The sequence below is a fragment of the Dasypus novemcinctus genome, chromosome 21 (genome assembly GCF_030445035.2).
Source record: "Dasypus novemcinctus isolate mDasNov1 chromosome 21, mDasNov1.1.hap2, whole genome shotgun sequence".
NCBI classification, from domain to species: domain Eukaryota; kingdom Metazoa; phylum Chordata; class Mammalia; order Cingulata; family Dasypodidae; genus Dasypus; species Dasypus novemcinctus.
In genome coordinates this window covers 68,911,168-68,935,343 of record NC_080693.1, presented here as the reverse complement: position 1 = coordinate 68,935,343, position 24,176 = coordinate 68,911,168, and the positions used below count along the sequence as shown (strand labels likewise).

The 24,176-nt window shown below is 46.0% G+C and overlaps 1 protein-coding gene across 1 annotated transcript in view; it reads left to right on the top strand.

Moving 5' to 3' along the window:
* The window catches only part of ERN1 (endoplasmic reticulum to nucleus signaling 1), an 85,625-nt gene extending 61,825 nt beyond the window's left edge, over nucleotides 1-23,800 (top strand). The window contains exons 12-22 of the mRNA XM_004454063.5: nucleotides 2,125-2,316; nucleotides 3,794-4,061; nucleotides 4,886-4,976; nucleotides 5,299-5,488; nucleotides 6,272-6,371; nucleotides 6,657-6,856; nucleotides 10,585-10,732; nucleotides 12,293-12,420; nucleotides 17,761-17,884; nucleotides 18,237-18,304; nucleotides 19,063-23,800. Coding sequence (XP_004454120.1) covers nucleotides 2,125-2,316; nucleotides 3,794-4,061; nucleotides 4,886-4,976; nucleotides 5,299-5,488; nucleotides 6,272-6,371; nucleotides 6,657-6,856; nucleotides 10,585-10,732; nucleotides 12,293-12,420; nucleotides 17,761-17,884; nucleotides 18,237-18,304; nucleotides 19,063-19,275 — 1,722 coding nt within the window. The 3' untranslated portion in view covers nucleotides 19,276-23,800. The remainder of the gene's footprint in view (nucleotides 1-2,124; nucleotides 2,317-3,793; nucleotides 4,062-4,885; nucleotides 4,977-5,298; nucleotides 5,489-6,271; nucleotides 6,372-6,656; nucleotides 6,857-10,584; nucleotides 10,733-12,292; nucleotides 12,421-17,760; nucleotides 17,885-18,236; nucleotides 18,305-19,062) is intronic.
* Nucleotides 23,801-24,176: the final 376 nt, after the last annotated feature.

The window sequence follows — 24,176 nt, the reverse complement described above, 5'->3', positions numbered from 1 at the left end:
CACATCACCCTACTAAGGCTATAGGTGAAGTGAAGGCTGTAGGAAAGGCCGTAGGACTGAGCTAGGCCTGGAGGACCAGGGAGACTTTGGCCTGATGGGGTAGTTAGAGGGCACAGGAGGGAGGAGAACAGGATAGGTTAAGGCTGGTAGTGGGACTCACCCTGGTAAGTCCATCTCACAGACCCTCAGGAGACAGGCCTGACAGGTCAAAGGACTCCAGTAGGGAGTACAGGAAATAACATCAGATGGAGAAAAGGGACCATGTTACCAAAGCCTTGAACAAGCCTGGCAGAGTTCAGAGGTGACAGAGCACGAAGTGGGGAGGAGGAAGTCTTGTGACGCCAGCAGTGGCCAGTGGAAAGGCCTGGTTCAGCCGCTTAGTCCGCAGGTTCCTCAGGGCACTGGGAGGGGAGGGAATGGTTAGTGGTCCCGGCGACAGGAAGGCCCAAGCGGGGGGCTGAGCACTTTGGTTGAGGGATTCAGCAGTCCCATGGAACCCAACCTCCTTCTCTCCCTGCCAATCCGCTGGAGCTCCCGGTTGGCTTCAGCCAGTCAGAAACCAGAGGGCAGGAGACACTCCAGCCCAGCCTTCTGGGCACAGAGCAGGTGGAGGAAGCTGGAGAGTGGAGCAGTGTCAAGCTTGGTCAGCACAGGCGAGCCTGAAGGTCTGAGCAAGCCATTCAGCCTAGGCAGCCTCTGCAGCCCTGCCAGGGGCCCGGCGATGGGGATGGATGCTGGCTCATGGGCAGGACCATGAGATGACAAGAGTGGCTAGCTGATGTGGCACCACAGTGACAGCAAATTCATCTCAGATTTAGATTGTATCCTGAGAAAAAGAAAAATGTGTATTTTTAAGATTCCAGGCACAGTATCTGTGTGATCTTCAAGGTCATATTGCCATTATCTTGAGATAGCCTGGTTGTAGAAAGAGATTGATTCCTAAAATTTTGATCTGGTCTTGATGTGATGATTAAAGTCACACATATCCATTATTGAACACTTGGAAAGTAAAGTATAAAGAAGAAAATACGACAGTGCCTTAATCTAACACTCAGAGGTAAACACAATTAAGGTTTTCACATTTAACCATCCAATCTTGATCAAGTGTTTCTTGAAAGTCCATTACAGTACTCTGAGGTGTGTCTGTATGATAATGGGATGTATTTTTTAACAAACACTCTTGAGCAGGTATGTCCAAATGAGAGCTGACCCCTTTGCGTTCTCAGCAGGCATTCCTCAGCTGCCTAAGCACCAGGCGTGCCATGCTGCCTGCTCCCCTCCACCCCACACCCGCTGTGGAGACACTAAGGCAGAAGCAGGAAGCAGGCAGGGGGTGCCTGGACAAGAGGCAGCTGGAGGCGGAGGGCAGGGGCTTCCCAGCAGAGGTCTGGAGGAGGGAAAGGGTGTGAGTTGGAGGGGAATGCTGAGCCCTGCACGTGGTCTGCCTGGGAGGCTGTGTTCATTTCACTGAGCCAGCAACAGTACACCAGGGAGCAGGAGACATTTGCCAAAGCATCAGTGCATTTTTCTACACTTCTATGAAGTCCTAGGGATTTTGGAGGGAAGCTCCACTTTTATCTGATTTAATTTTGGGCTTCTAAGTAAAATTTTCTTATCAAAGAGTTTTGATGCTTTAAGAGCTTTGAAAAATAGTGGAGTACTTGAATGAGCAATTTGGTTTTGTAGCCACACACATGCACGCGTTTATGCGTGTAATTTTCCTTTCTAATTTAAACGGTATTATCAAATTGACTACCAACCTTTTTGCAAGACTTTGTTGCAGGTGATTTCAGGGTTTTACCAAATATCCAATCTACTGTCAAAAGAGGAAGTTTTTCTTCCATTGAGGATTTTCATAAGAATAGGATCTGAAGGCACCTGCAAAAATAGTGCTCTAAAAACCATTTTGAGTGATGGTAACATCACTGTACTGCAGTCAGTGCATGGTCTGTCAAGGCAATTGCTTTGAAAGAACCAATGATTATTTGGCTACGTGATCTTTGATGGACTTTTTTAAAAAATCCAGTACATCCCAGTATAGTAGTTCCTGCTTCTCTCGGTTGCTCACTGCATTTATATCTGGTAGGAGTTTTGCAGTGACGTAGCCATTCTCTCCCATACAAGGCTATCAACCTGGTAGACCAGGCTTCAGAAAACGCACCGACTGTGGTCTCCCAGGATGTGGAAGAGATGTCTGCTCACACCCCCACCAAGCCCGAGGCCCCTGTGGACTCCATGCTGAAGGACATCGCCACCATCGTCCTGAGCACCTTCCTGCTGATTGGCTGGGTGGCCTTCATCATCACCTATCCCTTGGTAATGCCCAGTCCTGCCCACAGGCTCCCGGACCTTTGTACCCATTGCCTGGTATCAGCGAGGTCCAGACAGAAACAGACAAATATAGTTCTTTTCACTTTCAAAATTCAATATTTGCCTATCTTCAGAAACATCGTAATTATAGAGACACTAGCTTCTCATAAAAGGACAAGTTGGCATCTAAATCTTGGAGTTTTTCAAGTAAATGGCTGTAAAAGCTACTGTAAATATTGCTCACAGATCATTTTGAATAGTTAACCACATTTTCTTTTTTTAAGAATAGGGATGATAGGTGAAAATTTGTTTAACTTTCATCCCTTAAAAGCTGCCTTTTAGAATTATCAGCTATAGTAAAAAAGAGAGCCTGTAAATTCCTTTTGACTTTCTAGTTGACGATAAACGAGTTAAACTTATTTAGTTAAAGAGATTGGATAAAATATTCTAGAGGAATATTCCTTCAAAAAGGTGTTCAAAGCACTGGAAGCACATGTCCCACATAGGAATGGGAATGGCAAATCCTTGGCAGCACTTGACATTTGCCAAATGTGCTCACGTGCATTGTTTTATTTAAATCTCACAACTGTCCTAAGAGAGCATTATTATTTATCACCTTTCCACAAATGAAGAAGCAAGGCTCTGGGAAGTTAAATGACTCTCCCAAAGTCACTCAGTCAGTAGATGGCATTTCCAGAACTCAGCCCAAGGTTAAGAGAGGGAGCTAGAGAACTCTGGGCTGAAGTGTCAGCTACTCACCAGGCCCTTTAATCACCTGTCTACACATGGAAAGTAACAATCACAGGTTGTTGCCACTACAAATCTGATGTGATAAAAAAAAACTCTAGAGAATAAACAAGAGAAGTGTGGAGGGGAGTGGAGGGAGCGTGATGAAATCGAGAACGCGGGACCACAGGCAGGCTCAAGGTGTTTGGGCCCCACTCTACCACATCCTGGCTTTGGGGCTGGGAACAGATGGCTGTGAGGTTCTGAGCCCTGGCTTCCTCATTTCCCCATCTGGGGAGCTCTTCTGTGGAGTGCATGGCCCGTGGTGGGTAGCAAGCTGGGTCTTCCTGTGTCCCCTGTGCTCTCACCCACTGAGTAAACCATTTGGCCTCTGGTTTCAGCAACTCTCAGGCTTTCATAAAGGAAAGTCTACAAATTCTAAGAGGATTTAAAAATTGAATGGTACCCTCTCTGTTTCGCCCAGCCCGCCACCTAAGGGAGACTCTCTCCCCTGGTGGCCCTGCCTGGTTGCCATTCGACCCCTGCCAGGCCCCTCTGGTGGTGGGGAGTGGGTACTGGGGCCTGCTAGGAAGTACCTCCATTCACTGAGCCCCTTCTGCCCCATGTGCCTTCTCGCTGACCTCGTATGGTCCTTTGGGGTCATATGAAGTACATCTGCTTTGTCTGCCACAGGGAAGCTGCTTGTTTCCCTGGGGGAAGGAGCCGCACCAGTCTGGATGTGCGTTTCTCTTCCCAGAGCATGCATCAGCAGCAGCAGCTCCAGCACCAGCAATTCCAGAAAGAGTTGGAGAAAATCCAGCTCCTGCAACAGCAGCAGCTGCCTTTCCACCCACCTGGAGACGTGGCTCAGGACGCTGAGCTCCTGGATACATCTGGCCTGTACTCAGAGAGCTCGGGCACCAGCAGCCCCAGCACGTCCCCCAGAGCCTCCAACCACTCACTCCACTCCAGCAGCTCTGTCTCCAAGGCTGGCAACAGCCCTGTCCTTGAACAGGATGATGAAGGTAAAACCAGTTGCCACTTTCATGCTGTTTCATCTATCATTTGAACACCGTCTGAGAACTGAAAACACTGCACTCCTCCTTTGGAGGTTCTGTGGGATCCTAAAGTACCATTCCTAAGAGTTCACTGTGTTGTCGCCTGGCTCCTCCCACTCTGTGAACCTCTCTCCTGCCCTGTGCCCCTCAGAAGACATCTGAGGGCTGCTTTGGCTCTCCCCACATTGTGCCCACAGGGACTGGCAGTCTCTGCTGACCTGAGGTGCACTTGGCTTGAGAGTGATGATGAGGCCAGCCAGCAGCTAAATGTAACAGTGCAGCGTGGCTCCACTTTCCTCCCTGGGAAGGTGGCTCAGGACAGTTGTCAGGATCAAACACAATATTGTGTCTGCGGGGGTCTCACAGAGCTAGTGCAAGGGGCCTCAGCCTAAGACTGGAGACCCTGCTCCTGGTCTCTCCGTTGCACAGGTCTTCCATCTCTACTTCCACATCTCAAGGGGCAAGTCTCTGGCTTCTTTGGGGTAGATTGTTTTTTTCTTTTCATTAACAACTATTAATTAGTTCTAACTTTATATAAAACTGTAGAAAATACAGAGAATCATCAGACATGCTTCCTGACTTTGGGGAGGTTGTAAGATATGCATTCTTCCAATAATTAAAGATAGGAGCCAAGAAATTCAGAGGGAAGGAGGCACGGAGCCAGCCAGCTCTGGCTTTCTGGAGGCTGGTGGTGTGATGGAGAGAGTCTAACTCCCATAGCCATTTTAGCCTCAAGGTTTTTAGGTAGTGTTTCTTTAAAACAACCTTTCGTTTTTCTCTTTTTGTACCAGATGAGGAAACTAGCATGGTGTTGGTTGGGAAAATTTCCTTCTGTCCCAAGGACGTCCTGGGCCATGGAGCTGAAGGCACAATCGTATACCGGTGAGTAGAGGAGAAGGAGCCAAGGCTGCACTACCTCCTGTCTCGAGTGCCTGTGGGTTGCAGCAGGAGAGCCAAGCCCCAGGGCCCAGCAGGCACCAAGGCAGAGGAGCTTCCCGCTCGCTCACAGCACGCTGAGGAGAGAGGTGACGACCGTGGGCCGCCTCAGGTTTCCTTAACGTTCTCTGGGCTGCGAAGCAAATGCAAGAGCCCTGGCCCCTGCCTCCCAGGAGGCGGAGGGTGCACAGCCATGAACCTCTGCTCTGCTCCTTTCCGCAGCCCGACTTCTACTTCCCAAACTCAGTTCCCACTCCTTGTCCTGCAGGGGCATGTTTGACAACCGCGACGTGGCGGTGAAGAGGATCCTCCCCGAGTGTTTTAGTTTTGCAGACCGTGAGGTTAGGCTGCTGCGCGAATCAGACGAGCATCCAAATGTGATCCGTTACTTCTGTACGGAACGGGACCGGCAGTTCCAGTACATCGCCATCGAGCTGTGTGCTTCCACTCTGCAGGAGGTGAGTGTATCTGAACTCAGGGAGCCCTGAGTCCCCAATAGTTCTGCTCTTGCCACCAAAACCTCCTTTTCCCAAGACCTCCCAGCAAGTGGGATGTGGTTTTAGGGATCACCAACTGATTTCTTTATTTCTTTTAATGCACTTTATCAAGGCATATATGATGCATACAATAAAACATAACTCATTTTAAACATTCAATCTGAAGCGTTTTGACGAATGTATATACCCATTTAGCCACAGTCACTATCAAAACAGAACATTTTTGTCACCCCACTTTGGATACTCCCTTGGTGTCTCTGCGGCAGTCTTAGTTGCAGTTGCAGCATGTCCCCCTCTTTGCCTCCAGTAAGTCTGGTCGGGCACATGTTCATCCATCACTGGGCACAGACGGTGTGAGCTTAGAGGAGGCTGGACGGCTCTACTCATTAAGATCATCCAGCAACCTCCTTTTGCTCAGTTTCCAGGCTCACCATGAAACTATTCGCGTATCATTTGGCCTCCCTTGTAGGTTTCCTTACATGAGGCAGTGAACTAGAGTTTCTCACCCCTTCAAATCTTTCTCATTGTGAATTAGTACACTGGAGCTTTGTTGTTTCTTTATTTGTTTAAATCAGCCCCTGACTTCAAGAGAAACTCTGCTAGAAAATATGGATTTGGGCCAAGAATATTGTCAGCAAAACTTCCCAGCAGTTTCCCATTTTTCTTAAAATGTGGTAAGAAAAAGTAAGCTGAGGGACCAAGTTCTGGGCCATAGGCTGTGGCCTCATATCCCATCTCTTGCAGTATGTGGAGCGGAAGGACTTTGCCCACCTTTGCCTGGAGCCCATCGCCTTGCTGCAGCAGACCACCTCGGGCCTGGCCCACCTCCACTCCCTCAACATCGGTGAGAAGCCACCCTTACCAGGAAGGGCCGGGCAGGGGACCAACTTGCCCAGGTGTGGGCCATCTCTTTTTAAGCTCTTTGCTATATCACTGATGTACAGGCGGGGTTTTTAGGTGATCTTTTGTTAAGTTATATAAGAATTTGAGGAGGAATCATACCTCATTGACAATCATACCCATTAGAGCTGGCAGCAGGTACCTTGGGAATCTGATGGGGATGCACTCCTGTTGTAGGAGGCCTGATATTGCTGTCGGTAAACATTGGACTAATCGAGAGTTTTATTAGTTCACAGAGACCTGAAACCCCACAATATTCTCCTTTCCATGCCCAACGCTCATGGCAAGATCAAGGCCATGATCTCTGACTTTGGCCTCTGCAAGAAGCTGGCAGTGGGCAGGCACAGCTTCAGCCGCCGTTCTGGGGTGCCTGGCACAGAGGGCTGGATCGCTCCAGAGATGCTGAGTGAAGACTGTAAGGAGAATCCTGTAAGTAGTGGGCATGGCCCTTTGAAAACGAAACAGCCAGCCTGTTGTGTCTTTCAAAGTAAAAGCCTTCCAATGCAGGGGGTGGGGGTTTAGGCACATGTGGCTGGAGAATGACATTTTTCTAACAGGGAGCTTCTCCATGAACTTCTACATGCAGCTGATATTCTCTATACCATCTCATGTTCAAATGAACAGGGGCAAATATAAGCAGTTGCCTAATTTTTTCCCTCATCTTCCAATCATTCTTCTCTCCTTTATTTTTTGGGAGCTGTGAAATTTGGATAAGGTGAGCAAACCCTTAGTTTTTAGTTCTTAAAAAATGTACTTATTTTCCCAACTTTTCATTTTGAGATATTTAGATAATCAGAAAATTGAAAGAATGTTCCAGTAATACCTGTGTACCTCCACCTGGAGTCAACATTTATTGACTTATTTGTAGCATTTGCTTTATTGCTTTATTGATCTGTTACTGAGCCATCTGAACCTGAGTGGCAGGTACCCTGGCCCTGTACCTCTCATACTTCAGCATGTATTTCCGAAGAACAAGTACATCCTGCTTCCTATCCACCACACCATTATCACACCTCAACAATTAATACCCTTTCCATAATACCATCTGATATTCAGGCCATACGCAGATTTCCCCACTTGTTCCCCAGATGTCTTTTTTTGTTCTTTTTGTTTTTTGGTTTTATTTGCTTTTTTCTAAATGTCTTTTATATAGTTGGTTTTCGTGACCAGGACCCAATCAAGAGTCCTGTACTGCATGTGATTATCTCTCTCTTAATCTAGATCAGTGTTCCCACCTTTTTTATTCTACAGTATTAACTTTTTGCAGTGTCTGGGCAGTTTTATAGAATGTCCCACATTCTGGATTTGCCTGATTGTTTCCTTATGGTGGTGTTTAACTTGTCTTTCTATACCTTGTATTTCCTGTGAACTGGAAACTAAGCCTAGAAGCTGGATTAGATTCATGTTAAGTGTTTTTGGCAGAAATAGTCCAGGAACACATTAGGAGGTATCTGGTAGCAGGTTGTACTGTTGTTGTCATATTATTAGTGATACTAACTTGGACCACCTGTTTCCAAGGGTGACAACCAGGACTGGAAAGGTACGTAGCCAGCTGTTGTTAGTAAATAACCGTGGGGTGAAACTTTTACACAGTGTGAATATCCTATTTACCAACAGTCATTCACCCAGTGGTTTAGAGTCCATTGATGAACCTTGCCTGGATTACTTAATTCAGTGGAAATTTCCTCAACATTTATTGGCTGACATTTTTCTGTAAAGAATAAAAAATAGCCTCATTTTTCTATTTCTTTCTTTTTTTAAATCACTATGCATTCATGGATTTTAAAAATAGTGTTATAATCAATTATGGTCCTTATTCATATATATATTTTTGGTCCTTGCTCTTTTTGATACTCAGATTGTTACTAATTTGGCCAATGGGAGCCTCTTCAAGCTGTCTTCTGCATCTTTTTTTTTAACCCCCCCCCCCCCACAGCTTTTTGCTTGTTGTCCGCTTTCTCCTGTGTCTGTATTTTTTTTTTTTAATTTATCCACCGCCCCCCCCCGCCCCGCGGCTTGCTTGCTGTCTGCTCTCTGCATCCATTCACCATTTGCTGTGTGTTCTTCTGCCTTTTTTTTTTTTTTTTTTTTTTGCTTGTCTCCCTTTTTGTTGCATCACCTTGCTGAGTCGGCTCTCTGCTGTGCTTGCGGGCTGGCGGCTCTCAGCAGCGTGCAGGCAAGCCTGCCTTTACAGGGAGGCCCCGGGACTCCCATATGGTAGATGGGAGCACGGCCGATTGAGCCACAGCCGCTTCCCAGTCTGCATCTTTTTGATTAAGACCTTATTCATGTTTGAGTACCTTGCTTTCCAGGAAGCACAAGACATCATTGGCTCATGGAATCAACCATTCTAAAACATTAAATACTTAAGCACAGTAGAAGGCTTCATATCTAATTCATTTGGGACCAGCAGTTAATCAGTTGATCAAATAAGTCAGTTCCAGTGAAGAATCAGGAGAAAAATATATAAACACACTTTAAATATTTTCTTTTAACTTAAAGCAAGTAATGCAATTCTTTAATTATTATAAATCTTGTAAAATAGGGTCATGATCTTTTCTTCAAATTTGGATCCACCGATAAGAGTTGTGCATTTTCTCTTTTGCATAAAACATTCTGTGACTTGTAGATGGAGAAAAACATTTCAAGAACTTACTAAGCAACAGGAGAGCAGGATACTCAGTTTAAACTATTTATGTCCCAGTTCCTTACAGCTCAGTCTCTCCCACCTAATTCCAGAGCAGTTTCTCCAGCCACTGCTTTTTTATCTTTCCAAAGGTTCAGCTTTCCTTAGGCTTTGTGGTACTCATATTTTGTCAGATTATGGAATGTTTAAATTTCAAGGACAAGGGGCATTAATAAGTTTGGGAAAGAACATAACTGAGCAGAGATGAGCTGTTGGGGGCAGAGGGACCAAGGCAGGCAGGAAAAGAGCCCCCTAGCATCAGTGTTGAGGATCTAGGGGACATCAGGTGGGCTGCAGAAAGGGTGGGGGGCATAGAATGGTACAGGGGTCAAAATGGCAGTCAGGTAGACGCTTCAGCTGTGGCCAACATCTCCCTCCTGCCCTGAATCGTCAGCACCTGAGGAAGATCCTGGTGAGGTAGAAGAAAGCCCTGGGCTTGGAAACTGGAAGACCCAAGTTTCCTGGGTTTGTCATCGAGCCTTTCTGTCCATGTCATCAGGGGGAGATGGCAACATTTGCTCTGCTTGCCTCAGAGGGCAACTGTGAGGCTAAGGGAAAGAGCAGTCAGTATTGGTAAAGGAGGGAGGCAGCGAGCTCCTGGCTTCCTCTCAGTAGATCTCAGATTGTTGGGTGGAGACTGGAAGGTGGAGGCTGGCAGTAGGGACCCAGCTGTGCTCAGAAGCCCCCCAGTGTCACACATGCACATTTCCCCAGAGAGAAGCGGATGTGGAAACTCTGGATGGTCCTTTGTGGTCTCTTCTGCCTCTCTGGCATCCTCCATTTATCTGATACAGCCACCAAATGACTAATCACACCTCTACTGGGGACTCGCCTGGGCAGCTGTCCCCAGGGGCTGGGATTAGCAGGTAACTCAAGCATGTCCTCATTGGAAACTTGTCAGATTTTTCCCCCCAGGGCTGTTTTTAACGAATCACTGTTTGATTCATTTATTAACGAAGTTTTGATGACTACTGTGTGCAGGTGCTATCCTACGCACTGGGCTGCAACAGCAAAACAGAAATCCCTGCCAGCAAGGATAACTAACAGCTAGGAAAGAGCCTCTGTGGCCTGAGCACTGTTTTTACTAACCATTCCACCTATTAATGCATTTAATCTTCACAACACCTCTATATGGAGGTACCATGTACCATTATTATCCTCATTGGGCACACAGGGACACTGAGGCACAGAGTGGGTAAGGGGTTTGTCCAAGGCCTTCCAGCTGTGGGTGGCAGAGCCAGCACTCCAGGCAGTTGGCTCCAGAGCCAGGTCTCCACTAGATGAGCAGCCCGTGCGTGCAGCCCCTGCAGGTGCCCAGGCCTGCTCTGGGCACCTCACACACGTCAGCTGATTGGCCCAAGACCCCTGCAAGGCAGAAGGAGTGACAGCAGCACTCAGCTCCTCCCTGGCTGCTGAATGAGCATGAGGGCTCTGCTTGGGAAGGCCCCTCACTTCCTGCGTTTCTTTCCAGACCTACACAGTGGACATCTTCTCTGCAGGCTGTGTCTTTTACTATGTGGTGTCTGAGGGCAGCCACCCTTTTGGCAAGTCCCTGCAGCGGCAGGCCAACATCCTCCTTGGAGCCTACAGCCTTGACTGCTTACACCCAGAGAAGCACGGTGAGCCGGTGGGAGGGGCGGGCACAGCTCCTCAGCTGCCCGAGTAGTCCCTGGGGGTTGGGATGGTGCCGCATCTCAGAGGCCCTTCTCAGCTGCTTGCCCTGTGGGGGTCAGTATACTGAGGACTCTTCCTCAAAGCTGGTGGAAGGCTGGCCGATTATCCTTGGAGCACAGCCTTCTAAGGCTGTCTTAGTTTGCCACAGGGCTGCCAATGCAAAGTACCAGAAACGGGTTGGCCTTTATAATGGGGATTTTGTTTAGGATTAAAGCTTACGGTGAGACACCATCGTAGATGCTACTGGTGATCCTGGGTTCCTGCCACGTGGTGAAGGTGGCAGCAGATCTCTGCAGAGGTCCCTGCCTTCCCCTCCAGAATCTACTGTCTTCCGGAGCTCAGCTGCGGGCAGTCAGGCATCCGGCTTCTCCGTTCGACCTTGCGCTGTGCTGTGGGCCCAGGCTCTTGGGGCGTCCTTTAGCTTTGGCTGTTAGCAATCCTTGAGTCCTCTCTCATGTGGCAGGATCAAAAATGGCAGCTTCCTTTCTCTGTATGAGTCTCCCTTTGTGTCTCCATTTATATAAAGTTCCAGTGAGAGGGCAGAGACCCATCTTGAGCCACTGATGTAGTCCAGTCAAAAGAGCCCCACACGCACAAGAGTGAATTAGTTCAAGAATATAATCTTTTTCTTTTGGGAATTCAGAAAATAACTTCAAACCGTCACAAAAGCCAAGAACCTCTGGAGTCCATCAGGTCACCCAGTGGGTTTTCCAGCTCAATTTGTAGGGTTAAGTAATTTTAGGTCCCTTCCTGTACTGACGTTTGGGAAGGAAACCTGCCCACCTTCCATAAACTGGACTACCGTGTGAAGGGCAGAGGTCAGCCACATGCAGGCTGTGCCAGCGGGGGGCAGCGGCGCCAGGGCTCATTCTCTGGCGCAGGTGCAACAAGGCTTTCTTCCTGACTTCAAGGTTTCTGGATTACAATTGGCCCAAGACACCTCAGTGTTGTCTCTTGAAAAAAGTAAAACTAGCTTATTTTTTGCTTGTTGGTTACTTTTCTTTATTCCTTGTAGAAAAAACAGATTAGCATAAAGGCTCATAGTTACATTATACAGTGATGATTGTTATTAATATCTTTATATGTTATTCTTAGCATTTGCCTAGACATATATGCATATTTTTATAAAAAATGGGGTTGACTGTACATACTATTTTGCAACATGCTTTTTTATTTTTAATATCGCTTTGCCTCCCTCTCCACATCCATCCATGTTCAGCCATAGCTTCATCTTCATGGCTCCCAGTCTTGTGAGTGGAGTCACAGTATGTGTTTACTTGAGCCTCTGGTAGTGCATATTTCCAGTTGTTCCTTTTCACAAAGAGTGCAGTGATTCTCCTTGTTAACTCACATTTGGGGCACATTCTTAATTATTTTATTGGGATGATTCCTGTAAGCAGAGTTGCTGAGTCAAAAGGCATGCAGATTTTTAAGATTTTTTTGGTATTTCAGTGTGTCTTTTGGTTGGGAATAACAAGTTGCTTATGTATTTTCCTCCTTTGTAGAAGACATCATTGCTCATGAATTAATAGAGAAAATGATTGCAATGGATCCCCAGAAACGTCCCTCAGCAAAGCATGTGTTAAAACATCCATTTTTCTGGGATGTAGAAAAGCAACTCCAATTCTTTCAGGTAAAGATGTCTGTCTTCTTTATTAATAATCTTTGTGTAACTTTTCCCAGATTTTGAAAACATAGAAAGGAAAAAGAATAAAACAAATGACCCACTATCCTATAACCAAGAGATAATCATGGTTGACTTTTTTTTTTAAGAGTAAGAAAAGAAGTTTATTATCTAGACTCTTAGGAAAGGTTTTAAATAGCCTTTGGAATGAGATACGCATTTCTAATATGATCCAAATACTATTAAATGTGTTAAACTGTTTTGAGAATAATGGTACAAACATATTTTGGAAAAAATATGTCTTATTAATATGCTAATTTCACTGGCATATTTCTACCTGACAGCTATAGGCATTATTTTAATTAGAGTCATACTTGTATTCTAATATAAATGTTACTACTAAAAACAATCTTAATCTCCATCAAGAATAATTTACTATATTCTTTCACTTTATTGTTGAATCTATACCCATTGCAAATTATCTTGTCTCTTTTTATTAGTAATCTAAAGCAGGCTTCTTGTTTTCTACTCTTCTGTGCTACTTATATCAGTTACCTTTATTTCTTTTCAATTTCCTATTCATTGAAACCTCAGTGTGATAAAACTTTAGAATAAAATAGAAGAATTTTGCTTATTTTTAGCTAAAAATCTATTCAGTATTAGTTCCATTTATTTCCAAATAGTGGGGAAGTATGTGCCTTTTGGAATGAAATGAGAAACAGAGGATAAACAAATATAAATCATCACTATGTTCTAGATGTAAGAGTTTATTCTATCTGTCCTCATGGGCCTTTGGAATAGTTGAGGAATTCGTCTAAAGCATTTTATATTTTGCCATTTTCCCTATGTGATCCCCACTCAGGCCAGTTAATGTCACAGGTGTGAGGGAAGCATTTTTAAAAGATTTCTCTTTTAAGCCATTAGAGTCCACCATAATAATATATGCCCACTACACACATGGAGTTGGGCATACACAAATCTGAGTGGTTTCAACTAGTAGTTGACTAGGCACAAAGTAATGTCCTCCCACTCTTTTGTCTTTATTTTTTCTGTAAACAAATAATATTTAATTAATTAAATTTGTTTCTGATATCAGTGACTACTTCACTAACTTAGAACGATATTCAGTGACAACAAAATTAATAATACATGCCTTGGAAATAATTTACACATATAGATTGGCCCGATTTCCCAGTGGGGGTAAAAAAAAAAAATTAACAAATTATGTTTGAGATTGAATTTATGTCAAATATGTTGATTTTGCTGAAACCTCCATTTGGATATATTACTTTGAGGGAAAATTTAACAGAAGTTTTAGGAAAAATAGACATTTCACAGTGCTATTATATGAAATAAATCTATTAAATAAAAATATTAAATGTCTTCCTATAATGAGAATTTGTAAACTTAACAGTATTCTCCAATATAAGATATTTCATGTAATCATCTTATAGCAGCTGATACCTTGGAGTTTTGTCTGCTTCTTTATTTCTAACTCAGTTACCAGAAATGCCTCTTCTCTTTTTTTTTTTAAGATTTATTTTATTTATTTATTTTCCCTCCCCCTTCAGTTGTCTGCTCTCTCTGTCCATTCGCTGTGTGTTCTTCTGTGTCCGCCTGCATTCTTGTCAGCAGCACCGGGATTCTGTGTCTCTTTTTGTTGCATCATCTTGCTGCGTCAGCTCTCCGTGTGTGCGGTGCCACCCAGGGTGTGCTTTTTTCATGTTGGGCGGCTCTCTTTACAGGGTGCACTCCTTGCATGTGGGGCTCCCCTACGCGGGAGACACCCCTGCGTGGCACGGCACTCCTTGCGCACATCAGCACTGCGCATGGGCCAGCTCACCACACAGGTCAGGAGGCCCTGGGTTTGAACCCTGGACCTCCCATGTGGTAGGCGAACACTCTATCCTCTAAGCCAAATCCACGTCCACTCTTTTTTTTAAATGAAGTGTTTGGTTTTTTTTAACATGTGATCGGTTTTATTTTATTTATTTATTTTTTTTAAGATTTATTTATTTCTGTCCCCTTTGTTTTTAATAGCCCCCAATTTTCAGGCAATTTTCTCTACTTTACTTACTTTTTATAGAATGAGAATGAGAAGTATTCCAAAGTATAGATTAATGGTGAGCAGAATATAAATTTTTACCATACATAGAAAATCACACAACTTGTTTTACTGACAGTTTAAATGTACCTCAGCTGAGATACGTTTTATATGTTGGTCTTCAACAATGTGGGAGTATAATTTTCCTTTCTTGTACATATTTCTCTTCCAGATACAATAATTCAGTGACCATTCATTTCCTTAGCCTTGAGGAGATCCTTGAAAACACTGGTTTTAGTCCTTTGGGGTGTCAGGAATCCCTGTGAAAATCTAATGGAAGCTATGAAATTTCTCCTCAGGAAAAAAATACATATACACACAACATGGTTATGCTTTTCAGGAGATTCACAAAATCCCTTGAAATTCATCTGTGGCCCTGTCAACCAGAGGTACTCAACAGAATTTCCTGAGGACTTTTTAAAAATATGTCTTTCTTAAATACTTTTCAATGATTCTTATTCTTAAAACCTTTGGTTACATGTTCCTGCTCTATGAACTTGCAGAAGACCTAGCTCTTTGCTTGGCTATTTTTTAGCTACTTCACTGTGTCCTTTCATCGGCTTACTTTCCTATGTCCCTCCTGCCTCTTATCTGCTCAGGTAGGCTCTAAACCCCAGCTTTCTGACCACTCTTCCCTCAAGCCCTGATCCTGGATCTCAGTTTTGTCCTGAAGCTTCTCTGTAGCAAGCTTGTGCTTTGTTGGATTTGCCCAGGGTCTCAGAGGTCATCCAAGGATGCCAGGCCCAGTTTCTATCACATGCTCGGCTTATGTCTGCCTACAAAACAAGCCAAGGCCTGGAGAATGATCTTGCTATTTGAGGGTGATTTCTAGGCTTCCCTAGAAGCCAGTGGACAAAGGTAGGGGAAGTTATCTTTTTTGACTCAGTAGTGAAAACTGAGCAGTGAGGCACAAGTGGGAGTTTGTAGCATTACAGCTTCTTTGCACATTATAGCTGGTGAGAATGGAATCCACACCATGGGTTTGAAACATCAAGTAGCAAAATGGCAGAAGAAAGTTCTTTGGAGAATTTATATTATGTTCAGCAGCCATCTCCTACCCTTGCCTCATTCTGCTCTTTTTCTTTGAATGCTGAAGTTTCAGTGTTTCCATTCTGCAGCTCAGAGGAGATATCAGGTCTAATGGAGTGGCCTGACCATACCTCAAACCTGAAACTGGAACAAGCTGCTTATCAGGCAGATCTCTCAGTGGCAGGGCCACCTCCCCTTGAGTTAGATAAACATCCTGCCCTTGGGAAGCACAGATTTGTCTCAGATATTTTAATATTAATATATTTTCTTCATATATATATGCAAGTGTAATTAGGCTCAAACTATATATACAGTTTTATACCCTTCCTTTTTGTACTATACATAATATTTTAAGTATTTTTCCATGTTAAAAGTTCTTAAATCTTAATCCTGACCCTCTCCATATTGCCACAATCAAAAGTGGCATAGTCAAAAATATGGATGTGCCATAATTTTTAAAACTTTATATTATGGAAAATTTCAAATATATACAAAAGTAAAGAGACTACTGTAATGAATTCCCATGTACCCATTACACAGGTCCAGTGATTATTAGCTCAGCTTCCACTCTCTCCTCACCCCAGATTATTTTGTAGCAAATCCCAGACATCATGTAATTTCATCCAAGAGTCATAATTTAAACATATCTTCATGTTGGATTTTTTTTTCTGTTATCTTTTACTTAATCTTTGCCCAGATCTCTTTTTACTTAAGAACAGTTCTGAGAAGTTAAAGTGTAAGGTCAGTGGATATGAACTCCTTGGGGGCTTGACTGTTTTAAGGCGTAATGACATTGCCAGGTGGCTCTGTGGAAAAGGTGTGTTTCTTGAAGTCTTCCCTGGCTGTGAGTGTAGCATAGCTCATCCATGCCACCTCCCACCAGCTCTAGAGAATGGGCAAGTGGCGGCAGTTCTTTCCCTTCTGGGTCCAAGTCCAGAGCAGGGCTTGGTGAGCACCTGGATTTAGAAGTACTCACCGTGTTGTCTTGTAGTCTACCTGGAGGACTGGCCACAGTGACTCCCCCAGAAAGTCCTCGAGGGGCAGAAAGTGTGGCTGCATAGTTCACTGCTGTGCCCCCAGCACCTAGGACACTGCCTGCACATGGCCCAGGCTTAGTAACTAGTTGCATGGATTTGGATTAGGGAACAGGTTTAATGCTATTGTCCATGGCAACCAGTTGGTATGTACAATATAAGGGCTGATAATTGTTTTCAATGGGAGATAACTCTAGATATCTATAAGGGACTACAGAAAATTAATCGGGACACTTCGGTGACATAATACAGAGCAGGAATAAAACTCACAGAAGGGCCCTTCACCCCAACAAGGGTAAGATTTAAATTTTCAGTAGCTCCAAGTATCTCTGGCATTCCATCCTTATCACCTGGCTGGAATGGCTTTGCAGCTCAGAACCACATGTTCCCATCATACCCACATCTTTCCAAGGCTTTTTTCTAGCAGTTGCTAGTCAGAGGTTCATCCAGTCTCGCCCCGGCTTCAGCACCAAGACAGAGGACTTGGTCTTTTTTTTTTTCATAGGACTTGGTCTTGTAGGTAGCTGCACATCAGCAGCGTGGGGCTCTTCCTGCCCTGCTGCCTCAGCTGCCCACCCGTCTCGCTGGTGGGGGCTTGGCGGGGCCGGTGCCTGGGTGCCACCCAGCCCTCTCCGTATTGTCGGCATCAGCTGCGGGGCAGGATTTGAGTCCACAGCTGGGACCTGCAGAGCCGATACGCTCATCATCAAGTTTCCTTCTCTAAAAACATCTGTCCTTTCTAATGTTCTAGTTAGGAATGATGACTCCCCAACATTATAGATTTAGTGGGGTCCGTTTCTAAATGTAGATGAAGTCCTGGACGCAAATCCCGACGGAGCTTTTTTTATTCAATGATGAATACAGGCTGCTCTGTGCAGAGTGGGTGTGCATGTGGGAACTGCAGGCCGTGCATTCAGGGGCTGGACCGGTGTGCTTCCAGGCCATCCCGCCACCACCGCGGGGGTCTGTGCAGGCCCGCCACCAGTGATCAGTCACAGCCTCTTCAGAGGGGAAAAGCGAACGCGTTTGGGGTGAGGGGAGGCAGAGCGCTTGCTGCAAGCTCCGAGCCTAAGCGGGCCACCCCTCTGCTTACGCCTCGCAAAGCTGTGAGCGCATCCACCTTCCAGCTCTCGGCGCCTCTGAAATGCTGACTATCCTTTGTGGCCTTTGTTTCCCTCACAGGACGTGAGTGACCGAATAGAAAAGGAGTCCCTGGACAGCCTGATAGTGAAGCAGCTGGAGCGAGGTGGAAGAGCTGTGGTGAAGATGGACTGGAGGGAGAACATCACCGTCCCCCTCCAGACAGGTGACTCGGGCTGAAGCCCTGGAGCTGCGGGCAGCAGAGCAGGCGGAAATGGCAGCCCACGTTCCCCAGGCTCCCAGTGCCACTTACAGGGTTTGAGACTTTGGGTGTGTCTTCTGTGGTTTAAGTACAAATCAGACTGTTTTTTCCCTTTCTAGTGGCAGGTTAGTAATAGGTGTCATGCTAGGTTTGGAAAAGTGGGTGTTTATTTGCAATTATAGGTTCCATTAGGAGATGGATGTGGAGGGATGCTGCACGTCAGCCATTTACTTAATCCCGAGAAGCCCCAGGAACTATTTTCTTTTAAAATTTGTTTGCTTGTTATTTGCTTAAATTTCTTTGATTTTTTTTCTAGACCTTCGTAAATTCAGAACCTATAAAGGTGGCTCCGTCAGAGATCTCCTCCGAGCCATGAGAAATAAGGTAAAGGGTTGTGAATACGGGGCCCGGGACAGAGTGGCCGCACCACAGCGCCCTCCTCCTTTCAGCTGCTGGCATGCTGACGTCTCGGAGGCTGGCAGCCTTAGCCAGACCTGACCAACTGGGGCTCTTCCTCCCTGAACCCAGCTTTCTCTTCAGGGCCCTTTGTGAAGCCGCCTCTCTGGTTCTGGGGGCCGTCGTGGTCTCTCTCTGCTGACTTTATGTGCCCTCTACCTGCCTCGTAACATAAGCACACCCCCAGTGGGGAGCCGGTCTCCAGGGGCTCAGGACGGGGGCCCACTGGTCCTCTGGAGGGGCCTGGGAGTGCTCTCAGGCTGTGCTGTCACCACGCAGCCATCACACAGACCAGCGCAGCCTCCAAGCCAGGGGCTTGCAGCTCAATCCCAGGTGGCTTTGCTCCACTTGAGGCCGCCAGTAATCCTGTCTGGTGCTGAGCAGACGGGAAAGCTTGCCTGTGCCCTGCCCAGCCAGCCTCTCTGGGGTTTCAGCTCCTCCCTGCTCTCCCCAGGCTGGGCCCTGGCCAGCCTCCAGGCCTCTTCCTGGGCCCTTCCCAAATGAGAGAAAGGAAGCTGGCAAGGGGATAGGGATAGAGTATGTGTTGCGTAAACTTTTTCTCCTTTTCTTTACAGAGAACCAAAATCACTAACATTCTATCTTGAGTCCTATGGGATCTTTTACCAGGGCTTCCTGAGCGCTCTAACTGCTAAGCCTCTGTGTCTGTGTGTCTGTCCCATTTGCAGAAGCACCACTACCGGGAGCTCCCCACAGAGGTGCGGGAGACGCTGGGCTCCCTCCCTGACGACTTTGTGCGCTACTTCACGTCACGCTTCCCCCACCTCCTCTCCCACACCCACCGGGCCATGGAGCTGTGCAGCCATGAAAGACTCTTCCAGCCCTACTACCCCCAGGAACCCCCAGAGCCCCAGGTCCCAGTGACTCCAGATGCCCTCTGAGCCAGGGCAGGCCCTGCATTCTGGCAGCCCCAACTGTGACGGGGGGCCCGGTCCACATGACCAGGCTTGACACCTCCAGCTTAGCAGGGAGACCAGCCTTCCAATCAAGTGCCTTGAGCTGCCCGCTCTGCAGCCAGCAGAGGATAACGCTGATGCCAGGAAATGGGCGAGGCAACCCCTCCTGACCAACAGCTGGGAAAACATTGGCCACGAACGCTTTACAATCAGGGCTGTCTCCAGAGGAGGAACCACCCGAGGCAGCGAAAGGAGCACCTGTGACCCTCTGCTTGATAAGACTTGTTTCGGACTTCAGTTTCTTTTTAAAATCCCTGTTTGACGTAATTCTGTGGGCTCAGAGAAGCTTGAAGGAAGGGCGAGGAGGGAATCCTAAGTTTTCCCGCATGCTGGGACCAGGGCATCTCTCTCCTCAACCAGCTGGGCTGGGAATGCACCACGTGCTGCCTCTGCTAGCAGTGGGTCTTGAGGGGTGAGGGCTGCTGAGGGAGCCATTCAGAGGGTGTTGCTCCCGGGGACAAGAGGTGGCACCAGAGGATCCCAGGTTACTGCCACCAGTGTTTCCTCAGAGGCAGCCAGAACCTTCCACAGGGCAGTATTAGGGACTGGTGAGCCATGCATCCTGGAGGGAGGTCACTTCTGCAGGTTTCTCTCAAAAACACAGAGGACACTCTGTTCTGGAAGCAGCTGCGGCCCAGTGCCCTGTGGCCTGAACCGTGGCCTTTGGTGGATTTGTGCCTTGGGCCATTCAGGAATGTTCAGGAGCCGTTGGGGCAAGAGGCGATGATGCCTGGCTGTGAAGGAGAGCAGCTCTGACCCAGCCAAGGCCAGGCCTCGGAGAGCAGAGGGAGAGCAGGCTGAGTGGGAGATTCACAGCCCACCCCCCACACACCTGCAGGGGCCCAGGCAGGGATGAGGCGCCTCTGCACCGAGGCCACAGGAAGGACCTGCTTGGGGTGCCGCTGGGCCAGGGGATGGAGGCCCATCAGGGTCACCACACTTAGTGGGCAGGCTGTTGTGTCGTTCTTGGCAAATTTTAATAACTATTTTTGGATCAAACTGTAGAATGCTACATTAGCTCTAAGTAAGCTAAACTTAACTCTATGCTTACTCATGAAGAAGAAATGCAAGATATGATACATCTTCTTTTGTGTGGTTAAACTACCAAAAATCCCCATTCCCCTCAAGAAAGAGTCTTGTATTTAGAGCATTCTCTAATGAAGAGGAAAACATTATAGCAACACTATGTAAATATATTAACTTCGAAGTTATATTCCCTAAATTATGTCAATGCCACATTCTTTTTCTTTTTTCTTCTAAATTTAATATAATTTTTTAACTTTAATTTCAGTCAACAGTTCCTCTGCCTTTTCTCTACCGAGAGCCTTAGAGGTTAAATACAGTCAGGGAAATGTTCCTGGAAGGAAATGTTCTCAGTGTACTTTTCCAGTCCTGGCGAACTCTGCAAACTCCATTCAGGAGTAAGAATCTGATTGTCCAGTTTTACTAGCTTAGATAGGAATCACTGCTGCTGCTTCTTATAGGGTGTTTTCTGATTATTTTTTTTTTTTAATCGGGGCCACTCATCAAAAGTACTTATTCTGGCTTCCCTTCCTTTCATAATGCCAAAAGTGACTTTTTTCCCCCGCAGTGTTCACCTGTATCTTTCAGCCTCATCAGTGACCTCATTCAGACCTGGGAGCCCCAGGTGTTGGCACCTCCTGCCATGCAGTGCCTCTTGGGAGCACTGCGGACAGCTTCTCTTTCCCACACTATGACACCATGATGGGCCTGCTTCAGACACTGTTCTCTGCGCGGCTCAGCCAGCCAGCTTGGCCAGTGGCCCTGAGTGGTGGTGCCCCGAGAGCGTCAGAGGAGGGGCGCTTTGAGTGACTTAACAGGACTTGCGGCTCCCTGGGCTGCCACGGGACTGCTACCTCGCCTGCTCTCATTGCTGAAGTCTCTCTGGGGAGTAGCCAGGTGATTTCTAGCTGCCCAAAGGTTTTGGCATATCCCTGTCTGCTCATTGCACCACCAGGACAACTTTCATCAAATGCCTTTTCTGCTAATCATACTAAGTTTCCAACCACCCCAAATTCCTCAAAGTCATGTATACACCATATTTTATTTGAGCACTTGTTACATGAGCCAGACCTGATACTGAGTGCTAAGGATACAGAGATGAACAAGACAGGCAAAATCCGTGCCTTTGGAAGGCTTACAGTCAGAGAGACAACAGCAGACATCTGGGCTATGACAGAAACCAAAAGCGGATAGGCAGAGGCATGCGTTCTGAATTTGCATCTCTTCTGTCTTAAAACTGCACATGGCCCAGAATTCACCCAGATATGTGGTCAGGTCACCTTCTGTCTGTCTCCGTCCATTGCCTTTAGAAACCCACCAGTCTTTCTGAGGTTTGAAGAGGTATCACATGGACACTTGTCATTGAAAAGACTGTGGGCGTTGTCTGATAAATCCTACTCTAATTTCTAGAATTCTAATTTCCTGTTGCACTCAATGCAGTATGATGTTGTCTCTTGGACCAGAACAGAGTTCTGCAATATTGTGCGTCTGTTGTGGCCGAGCTGTTTAATTCAAATAATGGGACTTCTGCAATCACTGGGTGTTTAGCTTTTTTTTTTCCGTTTAATTTTTTAGAGATACACTATCTTCTTTAAGACAGATGTAGTTACATCTGCTAGGAACCAAAAGGACATAATAGTTTATTTAGATCCTGTGTTGAACCTGTCTCTGTCTTTAGCTCTGTGTGCGTGCATGCCAGAATTTCTCTTGTTGCTTCGTGAGTCCTCACCTTCAGTTTTTAAAGAGCTCCAGGAGTCACTAGGCATCAAAGCATTTGCACTTTTGGGAATCTTTGGTATTACTTGATAAGTGACTAACCCAACTAGTGGCTGAAATATAAAATCCTGGATGCAAAGGTGGCCCCCACCCCCAGTGCAATAGTCGGTCATCATAGGCTCTTTCCAGTGAGGCACCCCTCTGATGCAGTGCATGTATTGTATTGGAAGATCCATAAGTTAGTGGGTCCAGAAAAATATTCTTCCCACTCTAGAAGAAAGATCTTTTATCGGAGTTAACCCTGATCCTTTTTGGTAAGGTTTTGTGTCAATGTGATTCATTTATCATTGCGAGTTCTTTCTCACTACCATAAAACACTAATTGGTTGCTAATCAAAATTTCTTGCGGATGTGAGGACTTCGGGTTGTAGAACTTTCTCTCCTTGGCTGCTTTCTTTTCAGAAACTGGACTTTGGCCAGGTTTGGTTTTCCTGAGACTGTTCCTGTTCTCCATGTAGGTCTGTTCCCTTTGATTCGGGACTGGCTCAGCTTTCACAGCCTGTGTGTCGGCAGAGCTGAAAGAGAAGCAGTACACCAGGAAAGAGCCTCTTGACAATCTTTGTTTGGCTGCCCCGCTCTGGTCTTTCAGTTTATGAAATTGCATAGCTGTATATTTCCTAGCATTTCTTTTCCTTGCCCATTCCTTCACCAGCCTGGAGTAGCTGTTTTAGTTGTATATGGCCTGCCACTGGCTTTTCCTACAAGAAATTCATTAGTTGTCCCATGTGCAAAAATTCTGCCTTCTAGGGTTGGACCATTCTCTTTAAAACCAAAGTGTCTACTCTCTTCTTTGCTTTATGGAGCAGTTTCTCATGAGTAACTCTGGTTTTGATATTTGTATTGGCACTTAAATCCTTTCTGTTTTTGTTGGAAAACCTCAAAGAACGCATCTGCAAAGAGCTTCCCACTGGAGGAAACTTAACAGTTGCAGCCAAAATCCCCCGCATTCTCCCCCATTTCCCTTCTGCCTGTGCTCTTGATGTGTCTGGTGGATACAGTATTCCTATTCAGTATCCTAAAGCTGTGAAGGGGGGGACCCCACCTACCTAGAAAGCATTACGGCTACCTGCGCGGCATTCTCAGATACAGACCTTGTGTGGTGGTCTTTTTGCAATGACCTATTTATTTAACCTATTTATATTATTTAATTTTTACGCTGAAGTGTATCTAATTACAACTATACTTGCTTAAAGCACATCAGATTTACTTTGGACACCCCTGACCATTACAAAACTGGAAAAGGAAAAGTTACACTGTATCCTTCCCAGGGATGGATGCCTTGCAGTAGTCTTATCATTAAAGGGTGAATGATTTGGTCAGGGTAAAATGTTAATTTTTAGGTGATTTTTTTTTTTTTTTAAATTCTGTGCCATTGTGTCTTCTCTGGGGTGGGGACGGTTAATTGTCAAATTGGTGTGTGTTAATTGTGTAATACAGTTCTCTTTTTGTGGAGCCTAAAATCCTCTTTTTAGCTTTATATTTTATAAACTGCCAGATTGTACAACTTTTATGTGTATTTTAAAGCCTGATGATAGCATTACCTAAGTTAAACAGCATATTTTTGTACCTCCTGTACAGTTTTATAATTCTGCTGATTGATGATGGCATCTTATATTAAGCCAACCATAAATAAAGGTAGTTTTAGATTTGGAGGCCAGTTTCATCTTCTTAAAAACTTGAACACACACTCAGGTGAGAGTCCTCAGCCATCTTCCTGGCTTAGGAATCTGGGTGCTGAGGTCTGAGCAGCTGGCTCTGCAGGAGGCAGGTCGTGGGGGGTGGGACTTGCCTGCCGGGGGCTATGGCAGAGTTCAAGGGGCTGTTTGTGGAAAAAAGTTCTTTGAGGGAGGCGGACTTGGCCCAGTGGGGGAGGTGGACTTGGCCCAGTGGTTAGGGCGTCGGTCTGCCACATGGGAGGTCCGCGGTTCAAACCCCGGGCCTCCTTGACCCGTGTGGAGCTGGCCCATGCGCAGTGCTGATGCGCGCAAGGAATGCCCTGCCACGCAGGGGTGTCCCCCGCATAAGGGA